Below are 19,401 nucleotides of genomic sequence, written 5' to 3'. Positions count from 1 at the left end.
TGCAAACAGTTCTGGTAACCAGATTTTTAAAATATTTGTTCAAGGCTCTATCACTCTTCATATACACAGCTCTGCAGTTCTTACTTCAGCACTTCCAACTTTGAGAAACCATAGGTATTCGAAACTACTTCTACAGTAATAACATCATACAAGATCTATGTTGACTGTATATCTGTCGATAATTTTTGCTTCAGCACCTCAGCAGCCACACCTTTTTTCTTCCCCATCTTCCCCCCCACTCGCCCAAGGATTCTAATTACCTTTATTGTCTTGGAGGTTATATGATAAAATGTACCCTGCTCACTTTTCTTGACTACTACATTAAAAATGCAAAAAAAGAATGCTACTAGAATAAGTTTATGCAATCAATTTATTTTAAATGTTCAGCAATTAGTTTCCTGGAACTAAAGCTCTTGTCTCACAAGCTTTTTACAGATGAAGTCAATGAGTATTATAGTTTACAATTAAAGTTTGGCAACTGTTTCTCCTTTCAAAATCGCTTACCTGTATCAATGAATTTAATTTAAAACTACATTAATTGTGGATACATTAAATAAGGGGAAAAAACAATTCTTTTCAGCAAAATTGTGTGAGTGCCTATTATCACAGGATGTCCTGAGTTGGAAGGGACAACTCCTGTCCCTGCACAGGACAACCCCACAGTTCACACCATGTGTCCGAGGGCATTGTCCAGCCTCTTCTTGAACACTGTCAGGCTTGGGGCCGTGACACCTCCCTGGGGAGCCTGTTCCAGTGCTCCAACACCCTCTGTATGAAGAACCTTTTTCTTCACCCTTTGAACTTTGCACAGATACTTCTAGCCACTGAGATCTCCTTGCTGAATCATAATTTAAAATAACAATGTCAAAACCTGAGATTCACTGGGAATCAATTTTGTACTATCAGGAATATTTATAAATGTAGTGTATGATAACCCCGTATCATGCACTAGGTTCTCTGATAACATGACAAACAAAAATGAAAGATGCAGATATACACATATTTGAAATTTACTGAAACAAAAATATTGTGCGGCAAGATGCATTCATTTATGAATTTACCTCAACTTTTAATTTAGAATTAGGCTTTTGCCTTTCTGAAATAAACTAATGATAATTTTCTAAATTAAAAAAAAAAGAGCACAGAGGTATGTACATTCAACTGTACCTAACTCTAGATGTTAATGCTTTTGTAACTCATAGCATTGTTGTTGACTAACAGCAGCCTTGGGTGTCCAGACTAAAGTTTACCCAACCTCTGAACAGGAAAAAAAAAAAACCCTACAGTGATAGTTCTTACGGAAGTTCTCCAAAATCAAGACAAAAATATACACATTAGGAAGCAAAAAAGACTAAGGATTTTCATGAACTACTATCAATCATGTTGCATTATATCCGATTTCAGCTTCAGCATGTTTCAATGCATTACTAGTAGAATCTCATGGTGCTGCACTTCAGTCTCTTAATGTAAAAACACTGCTGAAACACTTGCACTGACCAGGAAAATCAAATGCTCAAGATGATATACAGTGACCCTGACTCAGATGACTGGAGCACCTGCTAGTATGGTCTCACACTTTTCAGCTTTCAAAAGCTATGAATCACGCAGAAACAACCCACCACATCATAGGGTTGGAAATTCTAACCTCAGCTATGAGAACCATTAGTGGTACACAAAGGAAACTGGGAGACAAAATGTTTTCTCTTTCATGTGTGCACATGTCTGAGCAGAGGCTGCGGTTGCTGCCACCAGTTAATGGCAGTAGTGTTAGGGGAACAGAGCAACTTTGGAAATCCATTTTAAGGCAAAATGGAGAGCTGTACGGGATCTGTGAGACCACAAGCACACTCCGTAAATGTTATCATTAACTCTTCATGGTGGAAGGGACATGGATCCTGGGAGCAATTCCTCTTTGCCCATCCACTCACAGACGAGAAGATTGCTTATCAATGTGTATTTCTCTCTCAAACAAAAAAGTTTAAGTAGTAGGAAAAGTGGTTCACTGACTACACAGAACAATTCTTGCTCAATTCAACTTGATCGCAGGCAGCTAGCTATAAACACTGACTGAACAGCCACACAAGTTAACACCTGCAAAGGAGAAGTAACCTTTTTCTAGACATAAACAAGGACAAAAAAAAGCCAATTTTACTAAATCATCACTTTTCACACCTTTAGGGATCATTTGGGAAAAAACTCCTACTTTTCATCAATAACCTTTCTATGACAAGAAGTACAAGAAAATGAGAAATCATAAGTGAGTTGAAAGTGAGCAACAGGTGAAGTGACTGAGGGTGAACAGGGAAAGCTCTGGGGAATAATGAGTAAGATTACAAACAAGAATATGACACTGAAAAGGTATGTTGTCACAGTGAAAACTGAAACAGAATGAAATATTGAAAAGGAAGAGATATGCATAAGGGGAACAGAAAAAGTAGAAATAGTGACGGGTCCCAAACTCTGTGCAAACCTTTCCTCCATGAAAATGTATAGTTTAAATTGAAGTTTAGGAACAGGTTCCTAAGAGAGTTAACACAATTTTCTTACCTAACTTATCTATGAGAACGCTCTATCATAATGGAAAGAACATATTATCATGAGGTTGCTCAACACTATGTCTTGCTAAAGCAACAATCAACCCTTTGCTCTGTTCAACATCAGAATTAACAAAACTATTAACTACAGTAATATAATGGATCATTTTCATTCTTCTTAGAGATAAGAACAATTTTCCAGCCATCATCTTCAGTGTTAACACGATCAGGCCCAATATCTTTAAAAAAATCCAACAAAATCTTATTGCACAAGTTCAAAAATTTCTATACGAGCCATGCATAAACAAGTGTCTGTAAAGAAGATTGTGTCCTCTGTTTAAGACATTTAATCAAGTACTTTTTCTTCCAGAAAGAGGCCAAAAGTACAAGTCAGTATGTTTACATAAAAATACTGTACATCCACAGTTTACATGAACTTACCTTTGCATACTAAAACACAAAATGATTGTCTACAATTAAAATCAAACACCATGACATTGCAATAATAAATTGATACAAAACACTGAATGCAGTGCAATGTGTAGCATTCGTATTCTTCTGACAAATATTTTCACAAGCAGCCTTTTTTGACACATGAGCCACACAATTTCACATGGGGATGCCATTGTTGCATTTACAAGTTTAGTAAAGCTAAGGATTTACATAAACAATCAGAGGAGTTAAGGAAGCAGGATGGCATGTGTCCAGTACACTCCATAAGAGTGTCTGTTGTTGGTTTTTTTGCTAAGGCAAAAGCTTAAGAACTAAGGGTTTGCAAAGCAGATTCAGCAGACGGTAGCCAGAAACAGTGGGTATTTTGGCGCATGCTTGGATCAAGTGACAGTACAGACTGAAAACTATGGCAGCTCACTGAAATGGTTACAGAAAGTAATGGCCCTGGATTCTAGGTGGAAGCAAAAAGGCAAGCATACAGAGCACTCAGTCACAAGCTTTTCTAGCAAATCTACCAAGTAGTTTATAGCAAGGTTTATCTACAATTTAAAGCAAAGAAGTTTGCAAAAATTACACTGCTACTAGGTGTCTTTACTGGAAACCAAAGACTGAATATTAAACCTACTTTTATTAATGTTTCAAAACTGGCACGATATTTATAACGAAGTGGAAGCAAAGCACACTCTTTCTAGAGCTGAAGACTTGAGAAACAGAAGTTGTCAACAGTACAGTATTCTGTAAAAATTGTGCCAACTCAAACCTCCTCCAACCGAAACTTTCCAAAATTATTAAACAGCTTTAGAAGATACAAAGAGCACTGCATTTATTTTGTGTCCTAAACATCTCTGAGTCAGTTCTATCCATCACTAGTTCACTTATCTCTTCCCTTCAAAATGACTGGTTGACTTCCGTGAGGCTGTATTGTTATTGATAGGAAAAGGTCCTGTCCAAATCTTTCACCTGGAGAGGATCCTGGACACTATCAATACTTTCTGATTCATAAGAAGCAACACCTTTCAAAAGTTATTATAGAGGTTCACCTGTACATGGCCTTTCAAGATTTAGCCAGAATCTGCATTATTATAGGTCTATATCGATTTTTAAAAACAGGAGAAAAAGACAAATAGTCTCTTGATTACATAGATTATACTCAAGAGGTACTGTTTTTAAGCTGAATCCCTAGACATCCTGAGACAACTACTTCTAGGTAGGAACTATATGATCCAAGCTATTTTAACATTGTATAATTCAGGAAATATTTACATTTGTAATGTAACATTCTGAAATGAGGAGGACAATCATCCTATGAAAGTTTTCACAATCTCCAAGTGACTCATTGTTCCGTTGCCTCAAAAACGGCAATGGAGACACCAATAATATTCTTTCAAATGCTATCTTTGAGTCTGTCACTACGCAGAGCCATTATCCATACCTTCCTTGTCTCCTTATTCTTCTGACTTCTTCATTGCAACCTATTCAACAGTTTCTACAGAAAAAAAGTGAGGGATTTTTGGTAGTTGGTTTTGTTGTTGCTTTTTTCATGTGTGTGGTGTGGTTTGTTGTTTTTTTTCTTTTAAAGAGACACCTTTGTTAGGTTTCCAAGCACCCTTCCCTGGACCTTAATTTAATCTGCTCTGGCTATCCCATCAACATTGAAATTTCCTATCATGTTTCTAAAATATTTAACAATTAATTAAGTGTACAAAAAGCCAAATCACCTTGTCTGTAAGGTTTAAATACAAAACTTGGGTAGCAAATAAGTAAACCTAAAACAGACTAACCTAAAACTTTCAAAAAATTTCCAAGCCACTCCATCCTTTTAAAAAAATTACTCCCTATATTCATCTTAAAGACTAAAAGATATGAAAATGAAATGAAGTAAATTACTGGGATTTATCAAATGAAAACTAAGATACACTAAACCAGCAAAAAACAGTGCAACCACATCACCGAACAGAACAGGTACACTTACTCGTAAAAAGCTTAAACTATAGACAAAACATTCAGCCTGGAGAATAATATTGAATTTGTGCTTTTCTGCTGGATTGAGGTCAGAGCATGTACACCTCACTCCTCAAGCCCAAACTACTGAATGTGCAATAAAAAGCAGGTTTAAGCTTGGATGTTGAAGAAATTCTTCAATTACAGAAGAAACACTTTTAAGAACATTTAGGATTGAAACTGCATCCAGCTTTCATGCATATACAGGATGAGGCACTTCAGCTGACTGACCAAACACAAACCCATTCATTTGCAGGACTAGTTTTCTATTGGCTCAGTCAGGCCAAATCACTATATGACCACCAGACAAATGCAGGAGCACACGGCAGAAATCATACAGAAAAGCAGCATCATTCCTCTTAGTGGCAGCTCACTATTGAGGAGCATTAGCTTTAATATCAAGATATAACCCAAGATGGAGAAGCAGCAAAGAGTTCCTATTCGTAACACTCCCATCAAAACTCCTGTATTCTTTCTTATATTCTGAATTCCATGGAAAACCAAACCAAAACAAACACAAAAAAACAACCTAACAAACCTCCATCACTGCTAGGAGGCTAGAGAATACCCTGTTTTTTTCTTGCAAAAGAAAAAAAATAGGGGAAAAAAAAGAAAATAAGAAGTTACTTTAAGTATGAAACAGAATTAACAGAATCTCCATAGCTTCTGTACCTCTGATATGGGTGCATGTATTTGTAATTTAGACAGAAACATACGGAATTATACTTCCACTAAGTAATTTTACAGTGGATCAGGACATGTTTTTTACCTATCTCACCCCTAAAAGGAAATTATAAAAATCCTACTTCAAAGTTGGGCTTTTGGACTCCTACCTTAACTCACAATGAGTCACCTCTCTCAGCTATATATTCCTGAACAACATGATATTCTCAGCACCCCTGACAGCAAGCCCTGAGAGGTCGCCCTGCATTTGTTCCTCAACTCTAGTAAATATTCCTTGAACAGCTTAAATGTTCAGATACCTAAAGATTAGCATCTTGTAGACCCTATGACTGACATTTCTGAACACAAGTATTTCACAGTCAACTATGACATAACATCGGTGACCTAAAATAATTCAGTCACACATTGCAAGTTATATATGTAATTGATCTCAAATAAACATGCAAGAATCACTTTGACAGACTACAGTATAATTTATCCTTTTCTAAATATTAAAAGTGATCTTTGAGGCAATAATTTTCGATAAACTAGTTCAACAAAATCTGCTGCAAATACCACCAAGCATTAACTACACAGCCGTAACAGTAATACATCCTAGAATTTTTGCTTTTAATTGTAGCTGAAGATCTCATAGGAACACCACAAGCTGCAAAACAGTCTCATCTAAAAAAAAAAAAAAAATCCTGCAATAATACCACAACTGCAGTAACAATTTAATTTCTAGCTAAAGGAAACCACTATGTAATACAACTTAAATAAAACTTTTAAAAACTATAATAAAATCAAAAGATACAGCATTTGAAGACAAAAAAAACTATTAAGATAACACTTAAAATAAAGATTTACACTTCACCAACTTCCTTAGAATTATAAAAGTTCAAAAGTACTGCCCAGCCACAACAAAATATTAAATATCAAAAATTATTTTGTCTCTGGAAAATAAGTGTGCCAGGCCTAAATATGTAACTGTTACTCCAGCTTTTAGTTATTATTTCAATCAGTCATTCACCCAATAACAGTGAAGCCCTCCCAGCTGTGCATAAGGTTCCTCTGATCATAAGATGAATGGGGCACTACAGAAGATCCAGGAATCTGGTTTAATTGATCCTATTACAGTAACAAGGGCAAGGTCTGACACTTGGAAGAGCTGCTGGGTAATAAAGAAACTACTTATTCTACCTTTTATCTCTCTGTTGCTTTGTCATCTTGGTGCAATAAATGCAACTTATGTTAAAACATGAGCAATCTTCAAAGGACATCTTTAAATGACAGTTAGAAAGGGGCTATTACCCAAGCCTGGAGACACTATGCTGTAACAAGACAGGTCTTCTTAAACCACATTTTATCTATTTTATAACTAGTATCACAAAACAAACTAGAAGCACAATTGAAAGCTTTAAACAAGAAAAAACTGGGTGGGACCTTAAAACCAGCAACAATACTACTAATTTATCTAACACAGTCCTTGAAAGAAAAACATACAGAATTTTAAACAAAAAAATTATCTCAACAAACACGGATGTTCAGAAAAGACTGCTGCTTTCTTGCTGTCACACAGACTCTCTACCTCACTGCACAATTGCAGAAACGGGATGGCGTTATTTGGCACAAAATGATACTGGCCCTTCTATTTCCTAGTCATTGTTTACACTCTTCAGGCTTATTACATTCACAGAGCTTCTGCATTCATTATTTCTGTACACTCACAACTGTTTATTCTGGTTTAAGATAAACTAGTCAGAGAAACCTCTCTGAACTTTTAGATCCAATGAGCCCTTCCTACAGTGCCTTCTAGAGTGAGTTCAGGATCTCAATGAGACCACATTAAGAGAGACCAAATCTCAAAACTTACAAAAACACTGAAAGTATTAGTGCAAATTGCACAGTTTAACAGAATCCAAAATGCAGATTGCATCAGAGAAAAAAAAATAACAATGGTATTTCTTTGTAAGAAACATGGCATACTGAGGAACTTCAATCAGGACTTGGAAGGAAAATCTATTGCACCTAATTCAGCTCAGATAAGGATCTTAACCATTAACATGTAACCAGAGTTATTTCTAAAATCCTGTTACGGTCAGTCAGAACTTGTGTTATCTGCCATCTTCCTACAATTTTGTCCGTACCTACTTTACAAGAACATGTTTACCTGTAATTATGCAGTACTTAGGACGATGTCCTTTCAAACAGAAACTTCCAGTTTTCTTCTAACCATAATATATTTTGAGCCAGGCAAGAAGTGCTACGACTGTATCTTTGCAACCACAGAATGACACATCACAAGGCTGACAAAACTCATTGTAACCCATTAGGGATAATGTTTTAAGATAATAGTTTTAGGCAAGCCCCTTATTTTGAAATTAGTAAGAGTTAAGTGCAATAAGAAAAAATTCCACTAGACCAAGGTCCTCTCTCTTATGTACTATGAATAGAAACCAAACTATAGTCGTGCAATAAGCAAACAACAGCTTTACTGGAGCATTTGTGCACAGAAAAGTCTACGATGGCTTTCAAACCCTAAGCCCAACTTCAGGGAGGCTTATATCAACATGAATAGATTGAACGACATTACTTACTATTAGGCAAAGAATTCTAAAACAAAGATTTTAAATACCAAGTTTGTTAATTTATGAATCTTTAACAGAACATAGGAATACTATTCTAGACTCTCTCACAGTGACCACCCTTTGGTCAGTTACATAAATATCTATGCAGAACTCTCCAACAGAAAAATAATGCACAGTCCCAAAGAAAATTATTTCATTAATACAAGGGTGCATCTGCTCCAAAAAAGAATACTCAAACACTCTTCATATTAACCATAAAAACACTTAGGAATATTCACTCCTCTGGAAAGGCTGCAGAAAAGTAGAGTAAAATATTACTGAAAAACATCACACCCTCACTCTGTTCAGAAAAGCCTCTGACAACTGCCTTAATCTCCCATTACCATATCAACACACACTGATGTACAAGAAGTCAACCTGGAAATTCTCCAAAAAATGGCAAAAGGTCAGGCTTATCTGTTTTCCAACTAGTTCTGAATGATAGCCACATCAGACACTAGCAAAAACATTGACATTTTCTACTGTGTTCTTACAAGTACCCCACATCTACACTCAGACAACAGTATGAAATGTAATTTGCACATTCACTGTATGTTTATATTTCTGTGAAAGAGAAGAATTCAGTTACAGAACAAAAAAAAATTCAAGCTTTCCTCTTTCATTTCCTCATGTACAAAACGAGTTCTGGAGATTTAACACTCCAATGGCACGTCTCACACAAGCTCAGGAGATTCTTAGGAATTTTATTAACAATCTTTTCCCCCTCCATGTTTCTGACTCCAGCAGCTGAAGAATCACTGCTGAAGCAGCTCCCTGAATGAGGAGCTTGAAAATGTAATTATATGAGAACACTGTGTATGTCAGTGCTATGAAACAGCCATAGGCAAAAAAGCTCTATTCAACAAGTTCCTTGCAGTTCTAATGAACCTTTCTTGTCTGTATTTAACCTCAGGGAGAAATTTCAACAAAGATCCAATCTTCTGGATTCTGGGATTTTTTTATGCTTTTAAAAGTACATCTTTAATATCCTTTTTCAGAGACACCACCAGAGTATTTCTTCCACTGTATTATATGCCCTCTTTTCTATGAATTTGTGCTTATCCCTCTACTTTTATTTTGCAGATTCATCTTGATCATCACCTTTTTGTAATCTTACAAACATTTAAACAATTCTGTCATTGAACTATATGCAATTCCCAGATGTTTTAGCAGCTTCTTTTCCATTCATCAAATAAAGTCAGTCTTTACTTCCACTTCTGATTTTCAAGCATCTTCAAATCTCTAACTTTTCACCACCATCAGATGGTCCTGTTGTATCTTACACAATTAAACAAGACTCCCTGCCACTGGAAAAAAAAAGAATCCTTCTATACCACACACGTTACTTAGCAAGCTTAAATGAACCCTGAACATTTTCAAAAAAGGAAAATAATTTTAGCCTACTTATGGTCTTGATTACACCTTTGCTAAGGTGAATGTAATGTAAAGATATCGCATTGGTTTTTTTAAGCTCTATAAATCCCTGCTCTCTTTCAGGCCAACTTTTAGCCAGCAATGACAGAGTTGGCAATAAAGCTCTAGAAGGGTGAGATGAATAGAAATCTCCTACGGTTTCTCAATGATAACAGATCTGCACAGCATATTCATTATTCCAGTCTAAAACAGAGTTAACTTGTGCGTAATCTGTATCCCTCACACATTGTATGTAATGATCAGTCTACTCCCTTTCTCCTCTCTTCTTCCTTGAGCAACACATACAGCACTGTAGAAGAAACAAACTTCCCGGAATATGAGCATAACCTGCTCAGTCCCTAACCCATAGGATTGACTGTTAGAATGGAACTGATGAACTATGTGTCAGGGCAACAGATATACAGGCAGTTCTCAGGGAGGTATTACTCTGAAGTTACTGTTTGGTTTAGACCTCTCTGCTCCAAAATTTTTGGGTAACAATCACCTCTGGGTATGAAATGCATATATATGTATATATGCATTCATTTTCCTCTTATGTCTAAAAAAATTTAGGCTACTGTTTTGGATATGTTGTCAACAAATGAATTCATGACTTCCCCTTAGCTTCCTAGGCTTACATTTCTGAATCTCTTTCTAGCCCAGCTCAACATATATTTAGTGTCTGTACGTAACTCATTTACTCCATTACTCTAATAAAATTCTTCCACGGTAACATCCTACTAAACACTACCTCAAAAAAGAAACAATTAATTCAAAACTTCTCAACGTAGCCTACAAGATGAAAAATTTCAATGCATTTTTAACATCTTGGATTAGTCTATGCCATACCAGTAACAGATCTGAGAATTTCATAACATTCTTTTCATACAGAAAGAAAAAATCATTTTAGAAGGTTATCACTTTAGAACAAGGAGATAAAACTAACAAAACCAGAAAACCTCATAATTATAATATTACAGGATGATTACTGTAGCAAGGAACAAGGATATAAAATGAGGCAATAGTTTTAGAAACTACCTGTTGGTGAACTATTTGCAAAATGAAAAATGTACATAGATAATTTAAACTGAAGTTTACAGCATGACATACAGCTGCACTGCAACAGTGAAGTACCAAGAAGGAAAAAGTTTGTTTCTGAGGGAAACAAACCCCCAAAGGTCAGCTTTATACCTTTTTGCTCTGCCAGCTTTAAAAACAGCAAAGTTTGGCAAGGTCTGCTGGCTTACGCTTGCCTTTTCTTCAAAGCATGCTATGTTTCCAGAGGAAAAGGCGGGGGGAAAAGTCTTTATATCTTCCCCTATATGGCTTTTATGTAGACTACATCATCAACTCATCCATTCTCTCTGCAGCTACACAAAGAAGTTACACACTTTGATCCCTAAAACTGCATTAAAAATAGAATATTGGGTTTTTTTTCAAGTTAGGTGTTAAAGTGATTTAAAAGTTCAAGTAATTATGCTGTAAGTCCTGCAAGTTGATTGAACTTTACAATACAAGATTTATGAAACAAATCCCAGACTAAATGCTATTCTTCTCTTTAAAGAGATAGTCCTCTTAATCTATACTCCATTCTCCCAGACAATTTTTGTATCTATTATTTAGAACATACACATTCTTCATTTTCCTGAAATTAACAGAAGAACAGTCACCTTTGAAAAAAGTGCAAGCTCATGCAAAAACAAATCAAAACTAAGCGACAGCCATCCCCAAATCAAACCAACCAACAACAACAAAAAATTCACACCTGATATGATTCCAACTGTATAAATAAGAATCCATTATCTTTCCCTAAATTACTTGCTTCACAGACACTGAGCTGAAAACTACTACAAAATAATCATCTGAACATTCCTCTTTCCAGATTGATATTAAATTATTCTTAGCAATACTATTTTATACTGAAAAAACATTTTGCAATTTTAAAGAAAGCCTTTAACAACATTAAAACAAGACATTTAGGCATTTTTGATGATTGAACAGATTTCAATTTGAAGCATTAACCTAAATATCCTACAGCATTTCTAATAACTTCACTGAGCTGCCATAATTTCTGTCAGCATATGTAGTACTGAATGACTAGTAAAATACCTGAATTGAAACTATTCCAGTCTAGCAGTTTGTATGATCTTGTGTTACCCATAATTCCGACAAAGGCTGAGTTCAAAACAGCAAATTAGTAGATCAGTTATAGGAGCAGAATAGTGAAAAAAAAACTACCAACAAGAACACAATTGACAACACCACTCCACAGGAACTGGAAAGACACAGACAGCAGAGTTAATAAGAGGCTGAAATAGAAAGGGAAAAAAGGAGCATGCTATAGCAATCTAGCACTAGGCGTGATCAAAGTGCACAGTATATAGCAATTATTGTCTTATTCACAAGTTCTCAATCCACCTTCAAATGTTCTTTCCTCTTTCACATGCCTGTTTATTCGTTGGACAGTTTCTTTCTTTCCTTTAGTATTTTACAGACTTATTTGACTCAAATGCTTAGTATGATCATCACTATATCAGAAATTCTTTCTCTACTTTTTCACTTTCCCTCCCATAGCTATGTGCCTTCAGTTCACACCCCCCCCCATTTTTTTTTCCTCATTGTTTTGCAATATACTGAGTTCAAAGTATCATGCATCTTATAGTCACTTGTCAGGAGCAATCTACATGTCCCACAAAAACACTGCAAAGACCAATTTAGTTGTGCAAATATGCATCTCTATCTGTTCTTATTTCTTACTCTGCTTTCAGTCAGTTTGTAAAAATAAAGGAGTGCATAATGCAAGAAATTAGTTTTTAGACATTCTGAGCAAAATTGTTTTTTTTTTGTCTTAAATAAATTTATCACACAGTATATTTTGCACATATGTGACCTGTATCAGAAATCTATTGAAGCCTAAGACAACTTTGTGGCAAAGAAAAGGAGGACTCACATATAAATTATACTTCAACATTTCTCTTAAATCTTTTCTCCACTGCGTAAATAAATCTTAGAAATATGAAAAAAACAAGATACCGTGTACTCATATGCTTTAAAAAAATCCCATAAAGTAGAGGGGTTTAATTCAAATTAAGTCTCGGATGTTACCTTATGTTGTTAGTTTACTGAATCTTTAGATCAACAACTATCTATCTCCTTGCAGAATTACTGGCCTTGGCCCACAGGAAGAAGAAAGAAAAAGGTAAAAATGTATATTTTTTTTTAAATTGCTTTTAAAGATGCATTTGCACAAACTTTGTTTTATTACTCCTGACTAGTGCACACAAAACCACTACCGGTGCTATTTTTTACTCTCCTCTGTCTACATTTTTAAGTGCGCTGTTAACTCCAACTTTTTACAGAGTATTCTTCTGCTTCTCTCATTGAATATAACAACAAAGTCTTAAGAGTCAAAGGTCACCTAATTGTGATGTCAGAACTAGGACATGCAAAATACACATGTTCCAGTACTGGGGTTCCCAGGTAAATACCAAATAAAATTCTTAAGGTCCTGTTGAGTACATGTTTTTAAGAAGACAAAGTAAGCTGCAAAGGTAGAGGTTAAGAATATGTACTGAGCTAAATTGTAGTCATTAGTCTTTAAGGATTTCAATGAGCTGAAAATTAAAAAACATTCACAGTTAGGATCAAGTATTTAATCTCATTTTTGTTTGAATGAAAAACTTGCATCAAGTTTTAATATTTAAAAGTTGTAAAAAAATAATTAACCCCTCAATAATTCAAAGACAGCTTTTAGTGCAGAGTTACTGCATTCACAGTACTTTATTTCATTAACTTGCTGAAAAGTTTCTCACTAAAAACATACCCACTGAATGACTACTACTTGTCAAGCTTAAATGATAGTCTGAAAAAATATTGCTTTTAATGTACACTGTTAGAATAGATTTTTACCTATTCAAATACTGATATGTTATCAAGTCATAAAGATTAGAAGTACATGATCGTTACAACAGGACTTGGGCAAGGAAGTTGTTCTTGTGTTAACATACCAGGATTGTGAATGCGATCCAGGAGCTTCACGGACCGTGCACTGACAACACCACCAACGTGGACAAGAAAGCCTGGTGGAAAGGTCGTCAAGGTAAAAAATGGAAATTCCTGTTATGATTAAAAACAAACATCAAATGACTGTTTACCAATCACTGCTGACTGCCAACAAACATGCAGTGAATTGATAACTTCCCTGAAATACAAGCAAAGCAACTACATTAGGCCAAATGCATCCTGCAGGCTTACTAAGCACTCATAACCATATGTCTTCATATACCCATAGTATAATAAAAGCAGAAGTATCATACAATGTAAGAATACTTTTCCCCCATAGAGTTGTATCTCAGCACAATATTAATAAATAATCAAAACTTTACATATTTGTTTTAACCAAGCCTCCACTGGTCCACTTTTAGGATGGCAATTAAACAACATAATTCTACTTTCCTTAGCTAATACAAATAAAGGAACATTTTTCTCCATTTTTTAGGTCTTATTGTTGCAACTGACTGCAGTTTGATCCTCAAGCACAGGGTAAAACAAACTGCCGTCTTGCAAGAATGACAAATGTCTTATAACAGGAAAACATACCTAAAAATTATTATCAGACTGCTCTGCTAGTGTCATAAGCTCTAAACGTAACAAGTAAATATCCATCTTCTAGGATAAAGCATCAGTCTTCGATATACAACTTTTAGTTCTTAAACTAGGGAAATTTACTTCCAGATCATTTGCATAAATTAGTTTTTACCAATTCATAATCAAAATGAAGAATTAATAATTTTCAGCAACTACTCAAAACTGCAGTCCATACAAGAGGCAAGGTAAGTGATAACAGTATTTTTTCATTACACAAGTGATTAAACAACACAGTCATATTTAAAGGAGGTGAGCCCAAAACTGGAAGATTTCATTTTCTACAGACGTTCCATGGAACGTCTAATAAACATGTAACAGCACATTTATGGGGGAAAGGTAATAGATTTACGTTCATCAATACTAAATGCATAGAGAAAAAAAAAAAAGAAAAATCATGCAATCATGGTTTGTATAGTCATGATGATTGGCTAAATGTTTAAAATAAACACCATAATTTTATATGAGAGAAAGTACAGTATAGATTCCTTTCTCACATACTTAAAGCACTTGCAACAGTACAGTTTAACTGAGCTTCTATCATAACAGTATATATGATGCAGATTAAATGAGGATCACAGTTCTTCCAGCAATACATGGCATGAAAAGTCCTCTTAAACTAAAGCCCAATGTTGATTTTAAAATTAATACTGCAGACTTCTTACTGCTCTAGTCATTAGAACTTGTACAACTTTTAAAGGTCGTACAAACTTCCAAGTTTTCTGGATTTTCGTTTGGCTTAGACTTTCAAAATTAAGATAAAAACTTCGAAATCAGCAATTATAGGATCAACAACCAGCACGGGGAAAAAAAAAAAGCCTCAAAACCCACAAAAGTCCAGAAGTTGTGCCTTATGCAAATGCAATTAAAAAGTAGAAGATTTCACCATAGGACTCTGCAAACCTGCTTGACTAATCTGTGTGCAGGACCACTGATGATCTCTAGAGAGGACTATAGGAAAGATTCCCCTAGAAGGTTCTAAAAGAACACAAAGTGCTTTGCAATTTATCAAAAATCAGAAACCTGTGACTACAACACAGTCTGAATGCCTTTTCTGTACGTCTTTCAAGCTGCAAAACGGAAAAAATGCAGTACAACACTTTGTCAGAAACCTCTTTCACTGTGGCTCTGTTATGTCAACTGTTTAGTGATTCACAAGTATACTATTTGTCCCTGTATAATTCCATAATACTCATTCTGCACAACTTGGAACTAAATATATAACATACATGCTTGTTTTGTCCCTTGAAAATAGTTATCCACATAGATGATATTAAAAATAATTAGCTTTCCCAGAACTATCAAAATCAATAAAAGTCTACCTACATGAAATTCCATTAAGCCTATACTACATTTATATTTTATACATACATATATACTCAAGACTCACATTGTGCTAAAGCAGTATGTAGTGAACAAAGTGAATGATACTCCATGCTCTAAAACATAAGCAAATCTGATGCTTTTTAATCTATATGGAGATTCAGAAATTACTTTCATTTTTTGTTCATTTTCATAAGGCTAAGTATTGCAAGGAATTTTAACATGTTCAGACTTCCAGCTTGCCTGATTCCCTGCACTTCAAACCAGGAATAAAACTTTGCAGTAATAACATGGTTGTATCTCAATCAATGTATCGACACTCATAAGTCTATACTACCATACACGCTATGTCCTATCAGTTAATTTCAGCCACAGACACATCTGGCTGACTCACTGAACCTTTCTGATGTGCTCTTACTCCATTAGCAACACCTCATTCATTCTCACACAGATGGAATTCCATCAGTTTCTATGACTTTTTTTTTTCCTTCTTTTTCTATTTTTTAAGCTCATTTAGATGTTTTGGAGTTTTTAATATTATGTTACTCAAATACAAGTTCCAGCCTCAATTACATGTGGTATCCTGTCATACTTCAAAACCATAAAGCTATACTTACTCCATGGAAAACAGATGGGAGTGTTTCCACATTGTATATCTCCTCTGCTATTGTAATTTGCAAAGGACTATCCTTACATCAAGGTAATGCAAGCACAGAATATTCCCATGTGCAAGAAGCCATGATTATCTTAAAGTTTCCAAGCTACAACTGAAAATGGTCAATCATTTTACAAGTACCAACTCACAGTCACTGACTGCACAGACCATGAAAGAACTGTCACTGGTTTAAATCCTTGCAGCTACAGAGATTTTACAGTTAGCATTTGGGGAAAGTTTGATAAGGTTACAATAAAATCCTCATAAATATTCATTTAATACAATGCTTTAAAATGGTTTTGTCTATGCATACATGTATTGCTAGTATTCCTCTTTTTTAACTACATTTCATACAGACACACAAAACAATGCAAAAGCACATGGAACAAGGCTACACACACATATCATTTGGTGTTAGTGCCAGCTGAAGCAGTTCTCAAGATTCCCTTCCAGCCATTCACTCATTCCCATCGTTGTACCACTCCCTCAGACAATGCTCACAATACTCAGGTATGTTCATAGAGCTTTTGGGGCTGAACCACAGTGGGGAACATACTGTTAATTTCTTGGTTGAATTATTTGTACTCTAAGCACATTTACTGTGCCATCTCACAAAGTGGCCAAACAACCTTAGAATTTTTCTTCGACTGAACTGAGGGGATGGGCTGGATAGTAACAAGAAGTTGCTGGGAAAAAAAAAAAAAAAGCTGCTGAAATCAGCATTTCAGCCAAAAGAATCAGAGAGAACTGCACTCTAACACAACAGGTATCTAGCAGTGCTCTTCAGAGATGAAGATCAACAGATCTCCATTTTGAAAAGGCAGCAGTAAAGATCTCTCAAGCACTTGCAAAATGCAAACGTGGAGGAATAAGACAGCATTTGTCCAGGTTGAGGTCAACAGAGATACAAAATACCATCCAGAGCAGCATTTGGCCATTGCTACAAAACATAGGCTAAGTTTTTATGAGTAAAGTAAGCTCAAATTTTCCCACTGGTGGAAATATAGTGTATACATTTACAGATAAAAACATAGACAAACATAGCTGTGCTATAACTACACTTGTTATCAACAGGCATCCTGGGAATTGTTAAAAATATATTAATGTACAACATAACATGTATGTGAGTTTTCCACAGCTGGTGTATTTTCCCTGGAAGAAATGGAGTAATATTACCCTTCCAACAATATCTGTTCTGGTTTGCATTTAGGGTTATATAAGTAACACATTAAAACCACATTTAATTAAAAAAAAAAAAAAAAGCAGCTGTGGAGACATCCAGTTAAATGAACTGGCTTTAATATATCTTAGGTCATCTACCATATACCCAAATAAACTGAACTAAGACTCAAAAGAACTTATGATATATCTAATACATGTGGAAATACATGTTTGAATTTATTCTTTGTTTTCCCAAATAAATGCTACCCTAACTAATCCAGACAAGTAACTAGAGTGCACTATTTCTGTGTGAAACACTAAAACAGACAAAATAACCTGTGTTATTCATTCTAGTTAAGTAACTCAACCTTAAGGTAAACATTAGAGGTAACCATATCAAAACACATCCAACAATATATTTTCAGAAAGACAGTAGGAACATATTTTATGCATCAATTAACAGTCTGCATGCTTTTCTACGTCATCAATAACAGACTCAACATGTTTCCCATTTTACATATTTTTTTTCCACTAGACAATATACAGGCCTTATCAAAACAATGTGCAAATAGTTCAAGCTCTACAAATATAAGTGCTCTTAATTTACATTTTTAACTGTTTTAAAAACCTTCCTAAGGCAATGACAGATCAGCCATGAAATGTCTGAAATGCTAGCAAAACCAAACGTAAACAGAGAAAAGACTCTTTTTAAAGCATTTTTTCAAACTAACACATTAAAAGCAAAAAGCCGTGAATTTGTATTTAAAGAGAAATTAAATTTTTAACTGAAATGTATCAACATGCAAAATATTAAGCAAAAATATGTTGATCTGATAAATGTTCTTAAAAATAATAACAAATATTTTTTAAAACCTGCATAAACAAGTTTACAAAGAAAAGTGCAAAACCTCACAAAAAAAATTTCAAATAATTGTTTAGAAATCCTCAACACAAGAAAAATGGGCTGAAAAAAAAGAGTCACACAATGTTTTGGAACATACCCGCCTTCTACAGAACCTATGAGGCGATCCTCCCTTAGCAATGGATAACACAAAAAATGAGAAGAGAATCATCCACTTACTCAAAATAGGAGCTATTCACTTATATTTCACAGATGTAGCTGGTTTTATTTTCAACAAACACATATGGTTCTATATGAGTAATTCAGGTATTCAGATATTGTAATTAAACTGGAATTTATTTCTGAATAGGAAACATTCACATTTCTTCCTTCAAGACATCTCCCTAACAACATTTTGACAAAAGCAGTATATAATCTATTGAAAAAAAAGTTGCAAAGGCTCATTTCCAAAATTTAAATGAAGAATTAAAACCACCATTTTTATTAGACAGTCTATTCAGCATAACAACAGATGGCATTTTTAGTCCTATAGAGGTTCTTCAAAAAGCTGTAAATTCACAAAACCCTTTTATTGCTTTGGAAGTGGTTTGGGTTTCAGTTACCATTTTTCGAGGCTACATGCACACCATTTCATGTAGTAGAATGAAGCCTAAATTATGCACCAACACTTTTTGCAATGATAAATGGGATTTTCACCTGTTTAAAGCTATTCTGATGTTTCTGAATTTGGCTTCCATTAAAACTTAACTAAATACATGATGGTAAAGTATTAAACTTCTACATGCATCTGTGACTTAGACTAAATAGCAGCAACTTTTACTATATGTTTCTTATAACACCAACTGCAATCACTTCAGTGCTGTGCACATTCCTGTTGTTGCTCCACTTTTCTCAATGATTTAGTAATATATTAAAATTTAAACAATTTGTGTATAAAAGGGTTATCAAACATTCAACATTTGCAATAAGTTTTCAGACCTTAAAATTACATGTATTTTTAAACAGGCAGTAACAGGAAACATTTAGCTTATTACAAGCTAAATTTTCACTTCAGTAGATCAGAAA

At 34.8% G+C, this 19,401-nt stretch overlaps 1 protein-coding gene across 23 annotated transcripts in view; it reads right to left on the bottom strand.

Annotated features, from left to right (window-relative positions):
• The window catches only part of C2CD5 (C2 calcium dependent domain containing 5), a 71,693-nt gene that overhangs the window by 25,269 nt on the left and 27,023 nt on the right, over nucleotides 1-19,401 (bottom strand). For all 23 annotated transcript variants that reach the window (XM_071815803.1, XM_071815852.1, XM_071815820.1 and 20 more), the window contains one exon: nucleotides 13,699-13,807. In XM_071815803.1, the coding sequence (XP_071671904.1) occupies nucleotides 13,699-13,807 (109 nt within the window). The remainder of the gene's footprint in view (nucleotides 1-13,698; nucleotides 13,808-19,401) is intronic.

Source organism: Patagioenas fasciata, chromosome 1 (genome assembly GCF_037038585.1).
Source record: "Patagioenas fasciata isolate bPatFas1 chromosome 1, bPatFas1.hap1, whole genome shotgun sequence".
NCBI classification, from domain to species: Eukaryota; Metazoa; Chordata; class Aves; order Columbiformes; family Columbidae; genus Patagioenas; species Patagioenas fasciata.
The sequence above is the reverse complement of the archived record's forward strand: the minus strand, read 5'-3'. Positions and strand labels throughout refer to the sequence as shown.